This window comes from Canariomyces notabilis (assembly GCF_033297395.1).
Source record: "Canariomyces notabilis strain CBS 508.74 unplaced genomic scaffold N656scaffold_30, whole genome shotgun sequence".
Taxonomy (NCBI): domain Eukaryota; kingdom Fungi; phylum Ascomycota; class Sordariomycetes; order Sordariales; family Chaetomiaceae; genus Canariomyces; species Canariomyces notabilis.
In genome coordinates, this window is record NW_027041852.1 from 223675 (window position 1) to 244529 (window position 20855).

The window sequence follows — 20855 nt, forward strand, 5'->3', positions numbered from 1 at the left end:
CTGGGGGCAATGCAAATCACGGGACTGACCAGCTGCCAATGACACTCGAGCCGTCGATCTCCAGAGACAAGGCATATGATTGTTTCCTCATTAACTGTCCCTGGGAACTCAAAGCTGAAGAGGACTCCAATTCAAACTCCAAGATGCCGTGCCGGAGAATGTCGCCTGCATGGCTTGGATGGCGTGCTCGGACAAGAGCAATATACCTGCGATATTGCCCACGAAACACCTCACACTCGAATGAATCTTGACTTTAATATGTCTGGATTGAAACGGGTGTGGTATCCAGGTCGGTTTGGCATTGCAACGTTGGTGCACCACTGCACGCACCAATTGTGTCAATCGCATTGTGCTGGATAAGGTTGTTGCCCCACTGCGGGGCAAAACCGTCAACTTTTTTCCGCCGCTCTCTCGCCGAGCTCGGCGCGGCGACGCTTGTCCGTTCGGTGTGATTTTGCCTCACCTCCCGCCGTCTTGTGTCTTTCGAGGCGAGTGGGCTCCAGGATTCAAACGTAGCCCACCAACCAGTTTGACGGGCAACTGGTTCGGAAGACATTTCAGCCAACATGTCCAACGGCGTTGTCACAAACGGCGTCTCCAGCCACGCTCAGACGCCGTCGCAGCGTTATCTGAGCACTCGGGGCGGAGATAGCGGTGTACGCCTTTCCCCAGTCCCGGCCTCAATTATCTTCGCTGACCGGTCTGAACACCACAGCTCTCCTTTGAGGAAGTCGTCCTCAAGGGCCTCGCCTCCGATGGTGGGCTCTACATCCCAGAAGCGATTCCGGAGGCGACTCAATGGCAGTCTTGGAAGGACCTCTCATTTGTTGACCTAGCATTTAATGTCCTGTCGCTCTACATTTCGCCCTCCGAGATCCCGGCCGAAGATCTCAAGGACCTTATCCGCCGGAGTTATGCGACATTTCGCGCTGAGGACATCACGCCGCTCGTCCATCTGCAAGATAGCATACACCTGCTTGAGCTCTTCCACGGACCCACCTTCGCCTTCAAGGACGTAGCCCTTCAATTTCTCGGTAACTTGTTCGAGTATTTCCTCGTGCGCCGGAATGAGGGCAAGACCGGCCGGGATAGGTATCACCTCACGGTCGTAGGCGCGACGAGCGGCGACACAGGTTCGGCGGCCATCTATGGCCTTCGGGGGAAGAAAGATGTCTCAGTCTTCATGCTCCACCCCAAGGGCCGCGTGAGCCCCATCCAGGAGCTTCAAATGACGACTGTGTTGGACCCCAACGTTCACAACCTCGCTGTGACGGGGAATTTTGACAATTGCCAGGTAAGTGTGCTCGACAGTCCCTTGTGCAATCGGTATCGCTCACGGCGCGACTCAGGACATTGTCAAGGCCCTGTTTGCGGATCCGGATATCAACTCGACACTCAAGCTCGGTGCCGTCAACTCCATCAATTGGGCGCGCATCTTGGCCCAAACCGTCTACTACTTCTACTCGTACTTCTCCCTCGCGCGGCAACAACCTGAGTCATTCAAGATTGGTGACAAGGTTCGCTTCTCGGTTCCTTCAGGCAACTTCGGCGACATTCTCGCCGGCTACTTCGCGCACCGCATGGGTCTCCCCGTCGACAAGTTCGTCATCGCCACAAATGAGAACGACATCCTCGACAGGTTTTGGAAGACGGGCAAGTACGAGAAGAAGCCGACGTACGGGCCCTCGGCAGAGGGGGGTCTCGCCGCGGACGGTGTCAAGGCCCACGAGGACGGCGTCAAAGAGACGCTTAGCCCGGCCATGGACATTCTTGTGTCCAGCAATTTTGAGCGCCTTCTCTGGTTTCTCGCGTACGAGTTTGCGTCGAGCGCCGGCATGGACGACGAGTGGAACAAGAAGCAGGCCGGTCAGGAAGTCAGCGCTTGGTTGAGCGACCTGAAAACAAAAGGCGGCTTCGGCCCGGTCTACCAGGATGTGCTCGAAGCGGCGCGCCGCACGTTTGAGAGCGAGCGCGTCAGCGACCAGGAGACGCTGGATACCATCCAGAGCTTGTACAAGGAGGTTGGGTACGTGCTGGATCCGCACACGGCTGTAGGCGTTGAGGCCGCGAGGAGGTCGGTAAGGCGTGTGGTGGAGTCAGGGATGCCCATGGTGCCTCATATTTCGCTGTCGACGGCCCACCCGGCCAAGTTCGCCGGCGCTGTGACCCTCGCGCTCAAGGATGAAGAAGGGTTTGAGTTCAACTCAAAGGTCCTCCCCCCCGAGTTTGTCGGCCTGGACCAGAAGGAGAAGAGGGTCAAGGACGTGCCAAACGAATGGCAGGCTGTAAGGGACCTGGTCAAGGCTGAGGTGGAGGAGGAGCTGAAGGGAGCGAGGTGACAGTGACCTGGCGGTGTATGATCTGAAACGAGCCAGTCTAGAGGAGGTTGTGTGCTCTAAAAAGCAAAAAGTATACCTAGCATTCATAAATTTAGACGTCGCGATGCTCGGGATGGAGGAGTACGGGTTGTCTGACCGACTTGGATGGCCAACAGGAAAAGGAACGAAATCAATGGCAAGAGTCCAAGACTCGTTTACATCAATCTCCTGCCTGGCAGTCATTCCAAACCATAACTACCTTTTGCCAATCCGTCCAATTATATTACTAAACAGTGAATGGAGACAAGGTGAAGGGTATCAGAGAGCCGCTTGATTATGAACCCATATCCATATACAAGAACACAACATGTGTTTTGTGTATTACCCGCTTTCTACCCTCCCGCCCTGTCTCTGCTGCTCAGTTCCGGATTTACCATGCCACCAAATGAACAGTAATGCATAAACAACAAAGCAGGCCATGACAAAACTCGAACCACGTGATCCTTCACCCTGACGCCTGGTCATCCTTATACGGGGGACATGGACCCAACAATCATGGGAGTGAAAATACAAGATGGCCACCCGCCACCACCCCTGACACCTTACAAGTCTATGAAACCCTCATTTCCTTTCTCCCCCGTCTCTCGTCTACTAAAGGAAGTAGTCGCCGGGCCCGCGCCGGTTGCCGGGCATGTGGCGCTGGTCATCGGGGACGGCCGAGAAGATGGAGAACTTTTGGTTGAGCTGCGTGTCGACCGTCATGATGGAGGCCACGTTGCCGCAGCGGTAACAGTAGTTTGGCGCGGACCAGACGGTGACGACAGATTTCTCAGGGAAATGCCACTTTTTTGTGTTTTCATCTGTTTAGCACAGGCATATCAGGGGAAGGAATAGGGGAGCGGTGGAAGGAGTGAAAAGAAAACCAACCTTGTAACCCTCATTCACAAGTTGATGCGCGCGGGCGATCGTCTTGAGCCCGTTGACGTGATTAAACTCAGTGGCGACCTTGTCGCCAAACAGCCAGCCCGCGCCGCGCGGGCTGATGGCCCACGTGTCGATGTCCTCCGGGTCGCTCCACACGAGGTCGCAGAAGGCGCCCTCGTGGGGGATCTCCTGGGCGCGCGCGACCACGCGGATCTGGTCGATGGTGCGGATCTCCGGGCTCAGCCCGCCGTGCACGCACAGCACCGTCCCGTCGACGATGGCGGCCAGCACCAGGAAATCAAACACCTGGCAGCAGGCCTTCCAGACCGAGGCGTTGCCGTACTTTTGCTGGCACTCCTCGTAGAAACCGTAGACCTGCGTGATTTGCCGTGACTCGTGGTTGCCCCGGACTAGGACGATTCGGTCGGGATATCTAGGGGTTGGGGGGGCTGGCGGTTAGCTTGCGGGTCCGGCTAGAGTGAGGAGACACCCTGGGCGGGCGGCTGGGTCGGTGGTTCTCTCACTTTGCTTTTAGACACATTAGGAGCGTAAATGTTTCTAAGCTAAAGTATCCGCGGTCGACGAAATCGCCGAGGAACACGAAGCGCGTCTCGGCCGACTGCACACCAGAATCACTAGCGGGTGTGAATTCGGGAATAGTCTCGTCCTGTGCTTCAGCAGCAGCGTCGTCGCCGCCGCTACTGCCCGTGCCTGATACCCCGGTATTCCTAACCTTTCCTTTGAGCTTAGGGTTTGTTATCTCGGTTGGGGGTTCGAGGTCTTCGGAGGTGATGACTGTCGTCGCGGTCATGGGCGCCTGGACGTTTGATTCGCCGGGCATGCCGCCGGCCACACGGAATAGCTCGAGTAAATCGTAGAATTGGCCATGGATGTCGCCGCATATTGTGACGGGCGTTACCACGGGCTGGATGTTGGACTCCTCCATCAAGACTTCCTTGACCATTTCGCAGAGCTGCTTCATGACGGCTTCGGGCAGATAGTGACATTGTTTCGCCTCCTCCAACCACTCGTCCAGGCCGGCGCCCGGCCTTAGATTTGCCGGCCCAGGCTTAGGTACACCAGTCATCGTGTGCGCACGGCTTTTCGCGCAGCTTTAATGGGACATATACAGTAGCAGTTGTCTGTTGGATAACTGTTTGCGGCGGTCGGATCGAAAGACGATCGCTGTAGGAGAGAAGGTGGGCGAATCAGGCCGGTTGTTTGTTGTACAGTACACTACAATTCGGTCATCGGGAAAATACTGCTGCTGCTCCCTGGGGTGTTGTTCGTGTATCGAGGACTTTCTCGTGCATAGACAGATCTCAGACAGGAGCGGGGAGTCCTTCGAATCGCCAGGGTAGGGTGGGGGCTTCCACTGCAGAGCCAGCCTCAGCCGAGATTTACGCGCCCCTAAGCCCGTATCCACAGTTGCCTAGCCTGAAGTTGATGGGCTTACAGCTTAAACTACGCTGTAACGTTAGTGGACTGGAATCCCGGAACACTGAGGTGAGGCGGTTTGCGATTGATAACGTCAAAAACGGTGCCCCACATCCAACCCAACGTTATCGGATTCTGATTCCATTCTGGAGAGCTGCGAAAGAGGCAAGCTGCTCTCCGCAACCCTCACCATTCACACAACTTCCAAGACTACGAGTATTTGACACGAGAATATCTTAAGCCCTTTGGCTTGTGAAAAGCTGATAACTCTCCATACTTCCGGTTTCTTTCTTTCTCTTCACCATTTTCGAGGTGCATGTCCCTTCAGCCCCGCTTCCAGATACCAGGCCGAAAGTGGAATATCATCTCAACTCACGCAAGAAACCCTCGGCCAATGGGTCAGTAACGGATCCCACTTCGTAGAAATTGATCCGCTCTTCGACTCTTCTCTAGCACGCAATACTCGCAAACTGCGAAGCAACTCGATGCCCGCCATGGCTACTGGCACTCCGCAGCTGCTCTCTCGAAAAGCAAACGGCGTCAATGACGGCCCCTCGTCGGCCGATGCCCCAAAAGCCCCAAAGATGAAGGCACCCCCGCAGGGCGAGAAGGTTGTCGTTCGCCGACTGCCGCCGGGTATGACAGAAGAAGAATTCCTCACCATTCTTGGGGATGAATGGAGGGTCGGCGGTGGAAAGGTCGACTGGTTTTCCTACTGGCCGGGCAAGGTCTCACAACAGTCAGTCATCCTCGTACCCGGTCAGCGAAGCAAAAGCGCTAACAACGATTACAGTCCGTCAAAGCCGTCACGGCCGTCGCGCGCATATCTCCATGTGATCAGGAGGGACCAATTGACAGCGCTTTTGCAAACAGTTCAGTCGGCGAAGTGGGAGGATGCTAGGGAGACGTACAACGATCCGGTGCTGGTCTCTCCGCCCACTGTTGAGTTTGCCATCTACAAGAAAATTCCCAGCGAGAAAACGCGTGTCGATGGCCGGCAAGGCACCATCGACCAAGACCCAGAGTTCATGGCGTTCCTTGAGAAGCTGGCGAACCCCGACGCGCACAAAGAGATTCCGGAGACTGATCAAGCGGCCGAGGAGACGGCCAAGATCGAAAAGACGACCACGACACCCTTGGTTGAGTATCTGAAGGAGAAGAAGGCAGCAAAAGCTAAGGAAGCCGTTGCAGCGAAAAGCGCGAAACAACACGCACGACAGGACTCGCAAGGAGGGGGAAAGGCGAAAGCCTCAACCGCGGCTCCTGAAGAACCCAAGAAGAAGCCGAGGGATAGCAAGGGTGATAAAGCACCTGAAAAGGCATCTGACAAGCCGAAGGAGTCTGTAAAGATTCTGACCAAAAAGGCTGCTGCCGCGGAAGCCGCTGCAGAGGCCGCCAAAGCTGTTGCCGCCCAAGCACAACAGAGTGCTCAGCCTAGCACGTCGTCCGGAGCCCAGGAGGTGCCAAAGAGCCGGAGAGCAGGCATCGCGGCTGCGGCCAGGATCCTGCAACGGGACCTGGGCCTCAGTCCGGGCAATGCGCACAGGAAAGCCCGTCAGGAAGCGGCCAAGGCAGAAGCAGAAGCTAAAGCTACTACTAGCAAAGAGACACAGAAGGGCGCCGCTAAGCCCGCTTCTCAACCTGCGCCTGTGACCCCGCCTCCAGCGGCCCCTACTGAAGCCTCGACACCATCCACTACGTCCAAAGCACAGCCGTCTGCTTCGGGTAGATCCAGGAATAGAAAACGCGGAAGCGGCGCCGATGACCGCGCCAAAGCAAAGGGAGATGAGAAGACCGACAAAGGCGCAGAGGCGCCGGCGCCGGCGCCAGCAAAACCTCCGGTTACAGTACTCAAAAAGAAGGAGGCGTCTCAAGCATCACAAACTCAATCGCCGGCATCGGCCGCACTATCAGGGCCTTCTACATCAGCCCCTCCAGCAACCCAAGCAGCAACACCACCTCCTCCATCCGGACCCAAGTCTGCGTCGTCAAAGCAAGGCGGCGGGTCGAAGAAGATTAACGCCGCGGCAACACCCAGCCCTGGAGCAACGCGCGCCTTTGTCAAGCACGCCAATCACTCACAGGGGGTTACAGAGGCTCTCCTCAAGGAAACTCTACAGGTGTTCGGCGCCGTCACGGCCGTCGAGGTTGACCGCAAGAAGGGGTTCGCGTATGTCGACTTTGCAGACCACAGCGGCCTCGTCAAGGCCATGGCCGCCAGCCCGGTCACGGTCGCGCAGGCGACGGTGCAGGTCCTAGAGCGCAAGGATATGGGCAAAAAACCGGCGGCACCGAGCCAGGCGAAGCCCACCGCCGGCCCCGCGGCGTCTTCTTCCTCTTCGGCTCCGGCGGCAGCAGCTCCTGCAGAAAAAGGCCCCGCGTTGCCGTCCCAACAAACAGCGCCGGCCGGGCCCGCAGCGGAGAAAGCTGCTGGTGGCGAGCAGAGCAAGCGTGGCGGACGCCGACGCGGTGGGCGTGGCAGGGATAAGGAAGCCAAGGAGGCTGGCGGGAAGGAGAGCGGCGGTAAGAACGCGGATGGAGGCGGTGCAGGTCCGGCTACGGCTTCAAATGCTGGTTGAGGTTAGCGTGGGTAGGGAGAATCGGTTTGCTGTCTGGGAGCTGGGATACGGAGTGTCATCACTTTGAGACTCAGGGCGGAGGGCGGATGAGGGTTCTGCGAGCGGAGGCGTCTAGGATCGAGTGATTCGCGTTTTTCGCCCGGTTATCTTTTTACCGGTATACCTTAATACGGAATGAAGGGGAGTGCAGTCAGCAGTCAACGGGAATAATACCTACATGATGGAGAGAATGACATCAGCCGGAAGCTGCTTAGTAGCAGACGTGAAGGAAGAAGGGATTGCTGGCTCTACGGTCTGTAGATTTTAGTAGGTGCTTATCCTCATTGAGACTACAGCCGGTTTGCCCAGCAGGAATATGGGAAGTACTGTTCGCCGCACGGGGTTATGAGACTGTATGCCTCACTCAACTGCCGTGTGGTAGTTGCATGTAAACGAGCTGTATATCCCCAACTCTGAACTTGCTACCTAGTTTCCGTCAGGTTGCGCCGGCTGAGGAATGATTGCATGCGAGAGCCAATACTGCCAACTCGACAGCAACCAAGGAAGGATTGGCGTGGAATTGAGGCTCATTGGATTATACACATATGTATCCGTAGAATAAATGCACGTTGCGTCTCAACAACTAAGTCGCAAACCCAAATCTGACTACCTAGCTTCTCCCGAGCCGGAGTCATGTCTATTGCATCCATCCCTATTCCCTGACCCTATTTCCAACGGCAAATGATACATGGTAACCGAGGTTGAACTGTCATACAAAAATTATCCCGTTGCCGTGGATGGTTTGTAAAAGGAGAAAACAAAAAAGGAAGTCTATCTAAGGTCTATCGGTGGATGCAAATGAACCCAGACATAATAACCCGCGATCTCCCATCCCATGCCAGAATCCCCATGCTGTTAACACCTGTCCATCCAACCGATCAAATCAACCCATCATTCATTCCCACATCCCAAGCCGAATCCCCATCCATCCATCCATCCATCCATCCATCGTTTTGAGAGAGGCAAACAGCCCCAAGAGAGAAGAAAACGTAAAACTTTTTTTTATTGTTACAAAACCAAACAATGGGGGTATCGGGTATTGGGTTCAGGAAAAAAAAAAAAGGGGGGGGGGGGGTTTGATTGCACAGCACACACCACATTCCAGTCCAGAAACGAAACCAGCCAAAATTCACACCTCATGGAATGAAACAAACAGACAGGCGTGGGTGGGTAGGTGGCAGTGGGAATCAACAGTCCGGCCCGAGATGGTGGAAACTGTGGGGCATTCCCCCGGCGCGCACAGAGATTGCGTTGTGTTGTGTTCCATGTTGGCGAACGGGCGGGCGGGAGATCCACGGAGAGCTGTGGGGCTCTCCCGCCTTTTCGGTTCGGCGGTCCAGGAAGAGGATCTCCACCAGAAGACCCGCCAGATCGAACTCCGGTTGTGGAGCACCTCCCCCAAGTTCCCGCAGCGGAGAATCCCGCCTAGCCAGGCTGAAGCGGAGGTTGGGAAGGGAAGGGAAACCTCGAAAGGATGAAAAATCTTGGCGCCGAACCCGTCGACCGCAGTGGAATTCCCCCACCACCAACCAATTGTTTGTTTCGATGCTGCTGGGACATCAAAACGGACCAGACAAGACAAATGCGACGTGACGTGATGTGACTTTTTTGGTTGTGTGCGACCGGTGGGGCTGAGAAAAGCCGGGTTGAGGGAAATCCTTCCTTCGTTGGGCTGAACCGAACCGGGGGGAAGGGAAAAATTTTTTTGGTTGATTGCGGCCCAACGCACAAGCACGCGGCCCAACGAGGGGGAAAAAAGGTGGAAATGGCCGAAACGCGACGTTCGCAGCTGGCCCATCCTCTACAGGGCTGCAGGAGAGGAAGCCATGCTTGGTGCAGGTACCAGGCCAATCGGGTATCTCAAGTGGTGTTTGGGATCAGAAAATGCAAGGTCGCAACCAACCGGAAGTGGTGGTCTTCGTATGTATGTCTGCATGTTGAGATGAAGTTGTTTTTTGTCGCTGCCGACTCAATCACCTTGGATGCCGGACCGATCGGGGAGCTGGGGGCCCACGGTACAGGTCCTCTTCTTCAACGGGGTAACCGCTGTACTCGTCGACAAGAACTGTCGGGTGATGCGATCGCGGGGTGGTGCCATAAGGCTCACGAATGTTGGGAATGCTAGCGTAGGCTGCCGTTGGCGGATAGCCGGTGGTGGTGGTGGGGTATGATGAGTACTGGCGCGACGGTGAGGGAGGCACGGCCTGGGGCCTCGGTGCGCTTTGTCCGAGGGGCTCGATGTAGCTGTCGCGCCGGTTGCGCTGCGTTCTGGATGAGGAATTGCTGCTCTTTGCATCGCTTTCCTCGCCGCGTGCCGACTCGAAACGCTTGCGCAACCGTTCGGTCTCTTCCCGCTCCTTAGCCTTTTCCTTTTCCTTTTCCAGCCGGCGCGCTTCGCGATCACGTTCACGTTGGCGCTCGGCGCGCTCCTGTTCCTTGTCCTTTTCACGGTCGCGCTCTTTCTCCTTGTGTCGCTTGCTGGAGCTCCGACGTAGCTTCTTCTCGTCAGAGGACTCTGACACGGTGGTGTTAGATGTGGGAGGTGACGAGCTGCCGCTCTTCCGGTTGGATTTCTTCAGCCGATCGACTGTCTCCTGGAGTTCGGCATTATGATCGATAAGGTCCTTGTTCTTCTGGCTGAGCGACTCCTTCTCTTGCCGGAGGATCTCGTTCTCGTTCGTCACTGCGCGCACTCGTGCCTTGGTCTCCTCCAGCTCGGTGCGTAATTGCTTGAGATTGCTCTCGGCGTCGGTAAACTTGCTGATCCACTCGTCTCGTTCTCGACGCGATGCTTCGAGAGCGCGCTGGAGATCGTATAGACTGGGGCGGTCCTCATACCCGGAGACTAAGAAGGCCGCATCAGGATTTGACGTGCGACTCTCGCAGTCACTGAACGAACCCACGCCCGAGTCGCTCCTCTGGTGTTCGTAAGACCCACCCGAAGGTGAGTCCCTGCGGAACTTGACGCTTCTGCCGCTCATGTCGGCAGCAGCAGGTAAACAAATTCAGAAGGTTGTATGTATGTGGGTTAAAGCAGCAGAAAAGATGTGTTGTGTGCTGATTTGACCGCCTGCGTGGGAGCGCGCTGCACCGGTGCCCGACTGGTCAGGTATAAGAGGGAAAAAAAATAGGTTGTGTGGGCTCTGGGCGAGGGTGAAATTGGGCGAATCGAGACGGGCAGCCGCCCGTGGACAGTGCCGGACGGAGTGACCAGGGGAGGAAAAGCGGGAAGCAAGGCTGGCCAGGAATGCTGGGTTGTCTCGGGTTGGGCCTCAATGATAAATGACAGCCCAGGGCTAGCCGAAATCGAGGGTATAAGAGAGACCCCTTTTACCCTGGGGCAGGAATAAATTTCGCTTATTCGAGACTCAAAACTCAAGACACCTCGAGGATGAATAACTGAGATTTCGGGGAAAGGCAGACCTCCCACTGTCGGACACATCCGTATTTATTGATTCAAGACTTAGACACCAGGAGGAGGCTGCTGCCTTCGCGGCACCCAAGGATGCAATGTCGCGAAGGGCAAGGCACAAAGCTCCTGCTTAGTGAGCGAGGCAGGAAGGACTCTTTGTTTCTGGGAGGGAACTCAAGCAAGGAGGGGGTGTCAAGGTATCAATCCCAGTTCCCAGGCACAAAAAGGAGTTGGAGTCATACTGTCGTGTGCTGGCTGGACAGTTATTAGGCACCCCGCCTAGAGGACCGACCTCAGGATCGCCGAGGGGGTGGGCGAAGGGGTTCCCCCTTGGGTCCCCCTTCCCCTTCCGCTTGCGTTTCTGTGCGACATTTTGCGCGTCTAGGATGAGCAGGCTCGAACTCCAGCGAGGGAACCAATCCATCGTTCGCATGCCTCGTGGACAAGTACAGCAGTGCGGCAGTGCAGCAGCCACATTGCAATTCCATCTGTGGCCTGATACCTAGGTGGCAGATAGCAAGGCATTTTTTTCGTCTGCGCGGGTCCAACCTGACACCTGACAGGGACCCACGAGCCTTTGCGCCAAGCCTCCACTCCGGATGCCTCCTTTCACCGAAAGGTTTTCGCCTCTTTAGGGTTTGTTGCGGTGTCGGCGGCAACAGAAAAAACGGGTCAAACACGTCGCACACCTGGAATACCGCTGGCTAATACCCTATAGTTGCGGGAGAAGAAGGTGTGTCGGGTCTCACTCCCGTTGCTCCCGCCAGCAACTGTTGTTCAAGTGTAGGTGGGGTGTGTTTAGCTAGACCCTCAACTCCATACCCCAGTCGGCGGTGAATGGAGGAGGAAACGGAGCCATAATTGCATACCCCGGATCTTTTCCCGGACGCCGCTCCGCTTCTTTTTGTTGGCGGCGGCCGCAAAGGTGAGTCACCGCGGGCATGATGTCTCTTTCAACGCATTTGCAAAGAGGCACGGATTCGATTAGGGCGCTCCCTTTCAGCTTGTATGACGCCTGTCAGGCTAGGACCGCAGCGCCGCTTGCTGCCAAGAGGAGACCGAGGATTGCGAGCGGTAGTGTATTGAGCAGCGTCTGAGGTGAATTTCGTTACTGGCAATTCAGGAGACAGATAAAACCAGGCATGTCTGTTGGATTATCGCCGAGTCTCTTGATTATGTTGGTGGCGAGCTGTTGCGCGCGCCGTTCCTGCCAACCTTCTAGTTTGCTGCTGCGGTATCAGCCTGCACCGTTATCTGCACTCCTGAACGCTATCATTACCACCATAGGGATCATACTGTACCGAGTATGTAGATAATCTTCTGCTCAGTTCCGGTTGCTTCTGGTAGAGTCCATCAAAGACTAGCTTGGATTTCGCTGCCTTGCGGTCTGCTCCATCCGCTGCAGTGTTATCTCCCGGGTAGCATCTGGATCGAAGGAGAATCCAATGGCCAATGCAAGTCATTGTAGCTACCTGGCGTCGAGGACAACTACTGCAGGTCGCAGCCCTACCACAGGCTGCTGGCCGATTTGTCTCCAGAATGCTCCACTGAGACGAACTGGTGATCAGTCTCGCCGAGAAATGGCGACCGGAAGATCTCATGTGGTGTTCTGCAGCAGCGGTCGGGTGGGGCCGCTGTGGGTCGTCCACTCCCGCCCTATCGTTTCTCGGACTGTCAGAAGGCATTGACTCATGAAACGAGCACATCTGCATTTTCTGCACTGGTGAAGCTCTGCCGATTTGTGCATTTGCCACGGCCAGAGGTGTTGCTGCGGGGAAACACATCCGTAGCTAGGCATCAAGCTCGGCATTGGCATCTTTGCCAAAGGTGAGCATTTGCTATCGCCGGCCGCTCAAAAGAAAACCAATGCGGAACGCCGTCCCGTGGGTAATTGAGATATTACTGTAGTACACACTTATATTATCGGCAATCGGTATTGGCGTCGCCCTGGAAACAACCATCCATGGTCGATAATAGACATGATAGCAGAATTATCGAGGGGAGTGTGGGGGAGGGGCAACTCATCGAGTGATCAAACAATTTGGAGGGGGAGGGGCAGAAAATGCTGCCAAGACTCTCGCCGACAAATCAACAGCGATTTGCATATGTTGCCTCAGGGTTTACGCAGCTGCGCAAGCAGTGCGCGCACCATCTGGGAATTGTCACCATTACCGTATCGGGACTCTCATCAGTCTACCACCCCCCTCGCGACAAACACTACCTTGAAGGCCCATACAGTTCAATGCTGGTTTGTTCGTTAGCGCAGAACTTCCGACAGGGGTCCTGGTCCCAAATTCAAAAAGATACCTCAAAACAGCCATAAACCACAACTCAACGCAGAAAAATAGAGCATCTAGTAATACTCAAAAAGGTGGTTTTATCCAAAGACTACTTGCAGGCGAAAAGTGGCTGTTTTGATGTTGAGATCTGAATTTTTAGGTTGATGCTTGACTTCAAGTCAGGCGCTAGCGAACAAACCAGGGGGACATTGGCCTTCGGAGCCGGGATGCCAAGCCGCGTTTAAACCCGGTGAGACAGTTTTGCGTACTGTACTCAATCGCCAAGAAACGGTATGCTCCACGACATGAGGTGCGGCGACGACACGCTTGAACTTACGTCCATCTACTAGACAAGACAGTATGTGACAGATCCAATCAAACTAGGGGAACATGCTACTGCTGTGGGTTATGGCAAGAGAAGACGCAAACAAATTCCCGCTTTTTCCGATCTCCCACCGTTCGTTCAGCTCGACAGGGTTCGACGACAAGCTTGCTTCGCTCTCATCAGTGTTTCTCAACCCAAGCAAATGATCTGGTTAGGCAGCACGGTAACATCATATGGCTCGCGAATCCTCCTTCAGGCATCTTGGATGGTTTTCCCAGTGTTGACCCAGTAAGGTACCCCCTTATGTAACCAAGTCTCGGGTGTAAACCGACAATCGGCTTACATCCCTCCATGCCCCACTCTCCATCTTAAGACTTAAGGGAGGTATTGGAGGTACTTCCTTCCATGTTACACAAACCCGATTCCCCTTCAATAAAAGTTCAAATTCTATTTTCATACTTGTTCGTTCTATCTATACCTCAATCTCTGGAACTAGTTCTCCCAGCTAAGTAAGGTGGTAGTCTACCGCTCTAGCCTATCCTGCCTGCTAGAGTTCCCTCCTCAACCCTTCTTAACGGGGCTAGATTACGTACACGATCGTCGTCACCTCGGCGTTTCCCCATCTTGGCTGGTGTAAGTACAATACATGGGCCTTGGTGAAGGGCTGAAGGAACAAGGTCAAATATGGAAACTGGCTGGGAAGAGAGCCACCTAAACTTCCAAGGACCGTCTTATAGCCCGCGCTAAACATCCGCTAAGCTTAGACTCAACCCGTGGACGTGTCTTTCAGGTGTTCAGGAATAGCCAGGGCCGCGCTTACTTGTGTACAACTACCTTAACCCCTCAACTAAGGTATCCAATCCTCCTTTTTGCCACCCTCCTCAAAATTCCCAATCAATCACCACCAAGGCAGCAGTTTAGGTAGAGTTCTTACGCAGTAAATTTGTAACTCTAACAAGTGTAAGTGATTTACCTTCTTACCCACGTGTATCGTAGTGTACACACACACAGCCAATTCCAACAACCTCGGATTCAACGCGACAGAAGCTGGGGTGACACCACATGATGTAAACGAAGGTGCTACGTAAGGTAGGTAGGTCCGTTATGCGCGCTGTTCTACGTCGGATTTTATCTGCTAATCCACACAATAGGGCAACTCTCACCGGAAAGTCTCCATGATCCGGGCCAGGCCAACAGACACAGACCGGAAAGGTTCACATTTTGCATTCTTAACAGTCATTGCCAGGCCATGAGGAGATTCTGGGAAGCACTTTCAGGGGTGGTCATATACACTCTGCCTCATTTTATTATCAATTCTCAGCTTCTGTTCCGATCAGTGGCCGTTCTCATGGCGCCCACGCCCCAAAAAAACAAGAGTACTACTAGTATGCAGTCGAGGTGTGTATACCCCCGAACTTTAACCAACGTAAGATTACCCTGAGGTAGTTGTTTCCCTGATATCCCACCCGTCTGGTCAAGGCAGTCCTGTATATCCTGCACCAGAGATATTCCTAGTCCCAATATCCCAGCTATTCGTCTTTGCTGCAGCCCAAACCCAAATCAGATTCTCAAGTAGCCCACGACCGTTATTCACTCCCAGCGCCAGCCCGTGATGTGGGACATTGTTTTGTCTTCCCTTCCCAGCCTTCTAGATAGTGAGATAGAAAGGACCAGAGGAGAGATGAAGATGAGATAAGTAGATAAACAATAGACGCCCAACCAGATAAAGGAGTGCGCAAGAAACTCGTCGTCGTTTTCGTAGAAATATCGTACACGCTTTATCGGCAAAACTTCCCAGGGTGTTTTGTCGATGGCGGAAATCAAGGGCAGTTCTAACCGCGTGAAATGTGAGTATGTGGCTGAACACGACGGTGTATAATGCTGGTACTCACTGCTTCCTGCCAAGTAGGAAAAATAAGATCATAATTCCCCCATACCCCCACGCGAATAGCGAAGACTCCAAAGGAACATAATAAGACAAGGTCGAGAATCCAACATATGTCATCGTTTCCATGACAGTGATGACAGCAAGTCCACCTCACCACCCGCGCCTCAACTGGACCTTGAGCGTGGTATTCTCCTGCACGACATCGTCCATGTTTCGACGCATGCGGTCCAGGCGGCGATGGACGTCTTCGTAGCGGGCGTGGGTTTCCTCGTAGCGACGACGCCAGTCGGCCGCCTCGTTCTTCCACCTCTCCACCTCAATATGAATTCTGGCGGCGCGGGCGTCGAGGGCCTCGCGCAGCTGGCGGCCGAGGTCACGGATCTGCGCCGCGAGGTCGGCGTTCTCGACCTCGAGCCGGGCGTTTTTCTTTCTCAGATCCTTGAGCTTGCCGTCGCGCCGCGCGTCCTGGTCCGAGTTGGCGTCCAGCGACCGCTGCAGGTCGACGGCCTGCTCGCGGTAGTGCTCCGCCAGCGCCCGCTCCCGCTGTAGCTCCTGGTCCTTTTCGCGGAGATCGAGCTTGAGGATGTGGTTCTCGCGCACGAGCTGGTCGTAGGACGGTGCCGGACGCATCTCGGGGAAGTCGTCCGCCAGACGGTGGACACGCTCGGCGCTGTGGCTTCTGCGGTTGTGATGGTGGCCTCGCCCGCTCCTGGTCGGCTTGCTGCTCCCGAGATCAAAGGATACCCGGCGACCGGGCATATAGAAGAATGGGTAGCCCTCCACGGTGGGTTTGGTTGTAGCTGGCGTTCCCTATGAGGGTTGGCGGAGGTAGGAAGCAAGTGGTTCTTGATACGCTTGTAGACTTCTAACGCTTGAGGTTGAACTTGGGTAACGTGGAAGGAGAAGGAGGAGAGAAGTGGGCAGGGTGTGGGGGGATCTCAGAGGTCTTTAAAGGGAGCCCTGATCGAGTATATCACGGGGGCACCCCCATGTGTAAGCAAGCCCTGGGGGTTGGCAAGGTTCAAGCACGCAAGTTTGGAACAGGCAAGGCTGAGACCAAGGTACATATGCGAGTAACTTGACTTGTATGCGGGTGATTCTGCATGCGTTGCGGGGAGTCGCCGCAGCAGATCGAGGTGGTCTGGCCCTGCTTTGAGCGGCCAGGGCAGGCTTGGACTAAGAAAGAGGCCGCAGGCACATGCTGGGGTGATATCTTTCATCCGAAGAAGAGACAGGCACAGGTATGGTAGGAGACATGGTAGGTGAGGCCTGGAAGGGCGTGTGACACCCGAGGTGAGAGGGTTCCCGGGCAGTGTGGAGACGAGGCGCCCGGCAAGGCTACCCCAAGCCGATCACTGAGAAGCTTGCATTGGTGCCTCATGGCATGGAGCAACGTTATGACCTCAGTCACGGTCGGCAACCTCGCAGTTCAAGCGGCCGCAACTGACGCAGTGGGGGGTGGGAGCATGGGAGGGCGTCGATGCCAAGCTGTAAACCCATCCAGAGTTCCGGTACTGCCTTCCATCGTCAAGGCTGGGAGCTAAGGGGGGATAGAAAGACGCGATTCCACGAGGGACGTGTTGGTGATAGGTGCCATGGCTCCAAGTTCCAACAGTCCAGCTTCCGGGTTGTCCTCAAGTGCTGTAGCGGGATTGCGGCGCCAAAATTCGGGACCAGGGGCGAAGCAGCGAAACTTCAGTTGACGATCATTCAGGTCCGATAGTTCCCAACCCAAAACCATGCAGAAAGTCGGTGTTGCGACGTCGGGTGCTGCCGGTGGTTGTTGCGGCGGTGCGCCTCTCATCAAGAGGGTGAGGCGCAGGAAGGTGGGAGTCTGGCCAGGCCCTGGTCAGTGAGGTCATCGTCTCACAGCCTCAGTGGAATGCAGTTGCATAGTAGCCGCGTCTAATAATTGTTAGCGTCCGACATGAATGCTACGACCTACTGTAGTAGATCCAGCGCTTAACATGCGGCAAGGTAGGTAGCTTGAATCTCAAATTAGAACCGCAAGTTCTGCTATGGGAAATTTTAGCAGTGATTACACCACTCTCCCTTGTATTGGCAGACTTGCTGTGTTTCTTGCGGTGGAATCAATCCGTACGCTTACCTATCGTGTTGTATGCGGGAGTTCTTGCAGAAAGTCACCCTGTCCCCACGCCTCAAACCCGTCAGTTTGGGTTTAGCAGGAGGCCCTTGTTGTAGCGGCCTGTTCTGGAGCTCTAGGCACCTAGTTAGCCAATTAAGAGGCAGCCCACTCACTTTTTGTGTAACGTTATCCTTCATGTAACACAAGGGTTGAGAACATTTTCACTACGTTCAGATCACGTTATCTCTCTTCATTCTTCCGCCTGAAGAGCCTGTTGAGATTGAGAATGAGCCTCGTCGCTACACATGGTGATTGTCAGCCGCTCGGGTGTGACGTTACCAGCCCGAAGAAATGGTGGGCTTGGACAGAATTTTATCAAGAAAATTCTCTCTCACCGTTTCTTCACCTAGCTGGCTGCATGATAAACCTTGCTCACCTTCGTGATGACAGATGATTAGAAGCTCAGCCCCAGCTTCAGGTGAGCCACAGAGGTTGGAGCTTCCTTCTCTCAATTGTGTCCCTTTTGGTTTCTGAAATTCGAAGCTCATGCATGGTACCACGGATCATCATTCCATAACTACCTGAGTCCTGAGGCTAGGTGAGGTGTTGATGTGGTAACATCCATAAGGGTCCTACTGTGCCGCCGCGACGCATCAACACCGTGGCGTATTTCAGCTGAGCATGGAATGATATGAAAACCTTGATTGAAGAAAAAGAGGCCGCCTCGTCGCAAGGCTGCGAGTTTACTCTTTGCCGACATTCTTTGTTCCTCTTGCCACGGCTTGACGTCGTTCATCGGTTTTTCGAAGAGCCATTGTTTCAGGCATGATGATTCGGCGTCTGTTTCCCTGCCCCGTGTCCTGAAACTCGTTCGTCAGCCTTGGAGGGTGACGTGACATAGCCACGTTTGCTCCGTCTCACAGGCCGCGGGTGCGCTGCTTGGAAGATGGGACGAGACACCGAGGCATTGAGGGAATTTGCTGCCAAGGACATCGAGGCTAGTTCCTCCGAGGCTGAGAGCTTGGGATATGGATACAGACGCCTTATCGGTTATCGGCTACCGCAAGGCGTGTATCCGGTCTGGTCTGGCCAACATTTCGGCTGATGGCTATGTCACAACTCACAAACGATGTTGTACTGAGTGCGTGGCATCCCGATCGGATTCCCTCGGTTTCTTCTCCTCTTCTGCCCGCTGAACGGCGTCAGGAAAACGGCGCAGACTCCGGGGAACGGGTAGTTGAGGAGGCGGTTGTCTGTGTGAAACGACAGGAAAAGATTGACTGATAGTACTGGTGATATTGCCCAATTGTGCAATGCTGGGAAGGAAGGCTTGCAGATGACAAGCTTTGTAACGCTTGGTAACGTCCTGAGGCAACCTGCACAGTATATCCTGCCGTGCTTCACATACTTACCTCATCACAGGTGTGTTTAGCTGAGCATGCCGTATCGACAATTCGCTCTCTTCCTCTGTGATGGTACCTAAGGATAGGCACCTATACGTCTCGCTCGCTCTCGCTTCGACACACACACGCCGTGCGAGTTGGGAAGACGTACCTCGCCGCCTGGTGAACCCCGTCGATACCTCGTATGGAGATCGCGGAGGATAGTTTCACCATGTACGAAGTCTGCCTGCTCCTCTTCCCACCGTTGGATGTCAGCATGCAAAGTCCCTCGAGGAAGAACGTCCGCCCCCAGGGGTGGGTTGAGAACATTGTTATTCTCATCGGAAAAACGGTCTAGCTTCCCTGTCAACTCAACACGGTAGAGGGCGTCGGCCAGCCCAATCTGTTCAACTGTTGAGACCAGGTGTCCGGTCCCAAGCCCACCGCTGTCGACGGGAGTACGTACCTGGCGCATCCCACGCCAGGCATACCACCTCGGGCCAGACTGATGAGCTTGAAAGGGCATGTCCATGTCATCCACAACGTCATGCCTGACTTGGCATCTCCCCTCCCCGCCGCGGGCCTCGACTCGGTCCGCGACCTAGGCGGCCTTGCCCCCCTGTTCTGCCCCTTCCACCCCGTTGCTTTGTCTCTCCCGTTGGGTGAGTCATTCAAGCGTTGGACCTGAAGATAGGTGTACACGTCGTCCAGAAAGAGTAGGTCGGCAGGACAACCGATGTGTTTCCATGACCAGCCTCTTTCTCGAGCCAGGGGAGGGGGTGTTGTAAGTGGCCGTTGAACCACGCCCTTTTTCCTCCTCGTTGGTTGCGGGTCCCGTACGTCGAGCCGATCTCTGACAGGAAACTAACCCGCCGGATGGACGGTCCCCGGGCCATGCTGCTCAGAAACTGGACAGTAGAGAACCCCAGTGGAACTGGTGCTAGATGCCTTGATATCCAGGTCGTTGTGCTGACATGGAGAGTTCTGCTGCCGCGGGTGAAAAAGAGCCGTGTATTCGGTCGCGTGCCGTTCTTGACCAGTACATGGACGTTCCTTGTTTGCTGGCTTGATGTTTTTGCGGTTTGTCCAGGGCTCAGGAGACCAATCCCTTTTGTCACTCATCACGATGCGTATGCGTGCGTATGCCCAACTTCTCACCCCAACAAACTTCACAGCGTTGATGTCTCCCATACTCTGAATCCACGCCTGCTCTGACATTGTACTGTACATGTACATATGCGAAACCGTCTCTTAACCCAAGCCTCACCGCCGTCAGCTAGGCGATATGTCGATCCTAGGGTAGAGGAGGTATTCCGCGCCGAGTCGCTGTTGTCCTGATGAAATCGTGATATCCGAAGCGCAGAAAACGAGAACCAGACCAGAGCATCTGCAGCAAGCAATAACTACAGTTACTACAGTTGTAAGTGCTTTGAAAGGGCAGCTTCTCTTCAAATACTCTGTTCTATGAATGCTCCCTCAAAGGCTAGGGGGTAAGACTCGCGTCAGCTGAGGTGTTGGTTAGGTAGGAATTCGCAGCTGCGATGGAATGCTGTCCAGGCTCGGCCATTAATTGGTCGGGTTTCGCAGTGTAGGTTAATCTGAGTGGTCATGTCAGGTACCGGTAGTTGAGAGAGCCTATTTGGGCTCAATGTCTCAGTAAATATCCCTAGCTGCATGCAGTCTGACCGAAGGGGGTTTCGTGCTTTCGGTTACGGAGTATGGTGAACAAGGGACGAGATGTGTCATCCAAGGTCAGCAATTCGGAGATAATGACTGACTCGTACAGGCATTCAACATCAGAAGAGCACATGCATTGCAATTATTGTAACAAACCAATGCCTGTCCTGCATTGGCTGGTTCGCGTCAGTGCCTTATGCCAACAATAGATTCCAGGATCCAGACATAATTCATCCTTGAGATGGTCTTCCCCTAGTTGTTAGACAGTTACAGCATACAGTCATATACTCGTATCATCCTCACGAGCAAACCAGCCTTTCCCCAGTGCTTGTGTGTTTGCATGTGCGTGTGCATGTGTAGGCGTTGGCTCGGAACCAGCCCCTTTTACACCTTGCCCCCGCCATTCGTTCTCCTATTTCCCCTTTCCAATCTACCTGATTGCCGATACCCTTTCGTGCCTAGCCTCTGGCGCGGAGATGGGTCGTTTCGCTCAGTATTTTAGAGTGGAT

General features: G+C 54.6%; 8 protein-coding genes across 8 annotated transcripts; 3 read left to right on the forward strand and 5 right to left on the reverse strand.

The window, feature by feature from the left end:
- Positions 1 to 566: 566 nt before the first annotated feature.
- On the forward strand, positions 567 to 2339 carry N656DRAFT_717427 (tryptophan synthase beta subunit-like PLP-dependent enzyme; the record flags this gene model as incomplete). Its single annotated transcript, XM_064812204.1, has 3 exons — positions 567 to 656; positions 716 to 1294; positions 1350 to 2339. The coding sequence occupies 3 exons, from the start codon at positions 567 to 569 to the stop codon at positions 2337 to 2339; spliced, it is 1659 nt and encodes a 552-aa protein (XP_064666256.1).
- Positions 2340 to 2589: 250 nt separating this feature from the next.
- Positions 2590 to 4760, reverse strand: N656DRAFT_783920 (Metallo-dependent phosphatase). Its single transcript, XM_064816056.1, has 3 exons — positions 3767 to 4760; positions 3246 to 3675; positions 2590 to 3161 (listed from the first exon to the last, which is right to left on the reverse strand). The coding sequence occupies exons 1-3, from the start codon at positions 4327 to 4329 to the stop codon at positions 2970 to 2972; spliced, it is 1185 nt and encodes a 394-aa protein (XP_064666257.1). The 5' UTR covers positions 4330 to 4760; the 3' UTR covers positions 2590 to 2969.
- Positions 4761 to 5160: 400 nt separating this feature from the next.
- On the forward strand, positions 5161 to 7258 carry N656DRAFT_761013 (uncharacterized protein; the record flags this gene model as incomplete). Its single annotated transcript, XM_064813229.1, has 2 exons — positions 5161 to 5418; positions 5473 to 7258. The coding sequence occupies exons 1-2, from the start codon at positions 5165 to 5167 to the stop codon at positions 7256 to 7258; spliced, it is 2040 nt and encodes a 679-aa protein (XP_064666258.1). The 5' UTR covers positions 5161 to 5164.
- A 2012-nt stretch (positions 7259 to 9270) lies between these two features.
- N656DRAFT_801619 (uncharacterized protein) lies at positions 9271 to 10278 on the reverse strand (the record flags this gene model as incomplete). The annotated part of the gene is made up of 1 exon (XM_064818142.1): positions 9271 to 10278. One exon carries the CDS (start codon positions 10276 to 10278, stop codon positions 9271 to 9273), a length of 1008 nt encoding a protein of 335 aa, XP_064666259.1.
- Positions 10279 to 11507: 1229 nt separating this feature from the next.
- N656DRAFT_414243 (uncharacterized protein) lies at positions 11508 to 12632 on the reverse strand. The gene is made up of 2 exons (XM_064809583.1): positions 12006 to 12632; positions 11508 to 11935 (listed from the first exon to the last, which is right to left on the reverse strand). The coding sequence occupies exons 1-2, from the start codon at positions 12491 to 12493 to the stop codon at positions 11818 to 11820; spliced, it is 606 nt and encodes a 201-aa protein (XP_064666260.1). The 5' UTR covers positions 12494 to 12632; the 3' UTR covers positions 11508 to 11817.
- Positions 12633 to 15351: 2719 nt separating this feature from the next.
- N656DRAFT_801620 (uncharacterized protein) lies at positions 15352 to 15960 on the reverse strand (the record flags this gene model as incomplete). Its single annotated transcript, XM_064818143.1, has 1 exon — positions 15352 to 15960. The coding sequence occupies one exon, from the start codon at positions 15958 to 15960 to the stop codon at positions 15352 to 15354; it is 609 nt and encodes a 202-aa protein (XP_064666261.1).
- Positions 15961 to 16049: 89 nt separating this feature from the next.
- Positions 16050 to 16581, reverse strand: N656DRAFT_414237 (uncharacterized protein). Its single transcript, XM_064809582.1, has one exon. It carries the CDS (start codon positions 16419 to 16421, stop codon positions 16140 to 16142), a length of 282 nt encoding a protein of 93 aa, XP_064666262.1. The 5' UTR covers positions 16422 to 16581; the 3' UTR covers positions 16050 to 16139.
- Positions 16582 to 17854: 1273 nt separating this feature from the next.
- Positions 17855 to 18814, forward strand: N656DRAFT_783925 (uncharacterized protein). The gene has a single exon (XM_064816057.1). It carries the CDS (start codon positions 18234 to 18236, stop codon positions 18390 to 18392), a length of 159 nt encoding a protein of 52 aa, XP_064666263.1. The 5' UTR covers positions 17855 to 18233; the 3' UTR covers positions 18393 to 18814.
- Positions 18815 to 20855: the final 2041 nt, after the last annotated feature.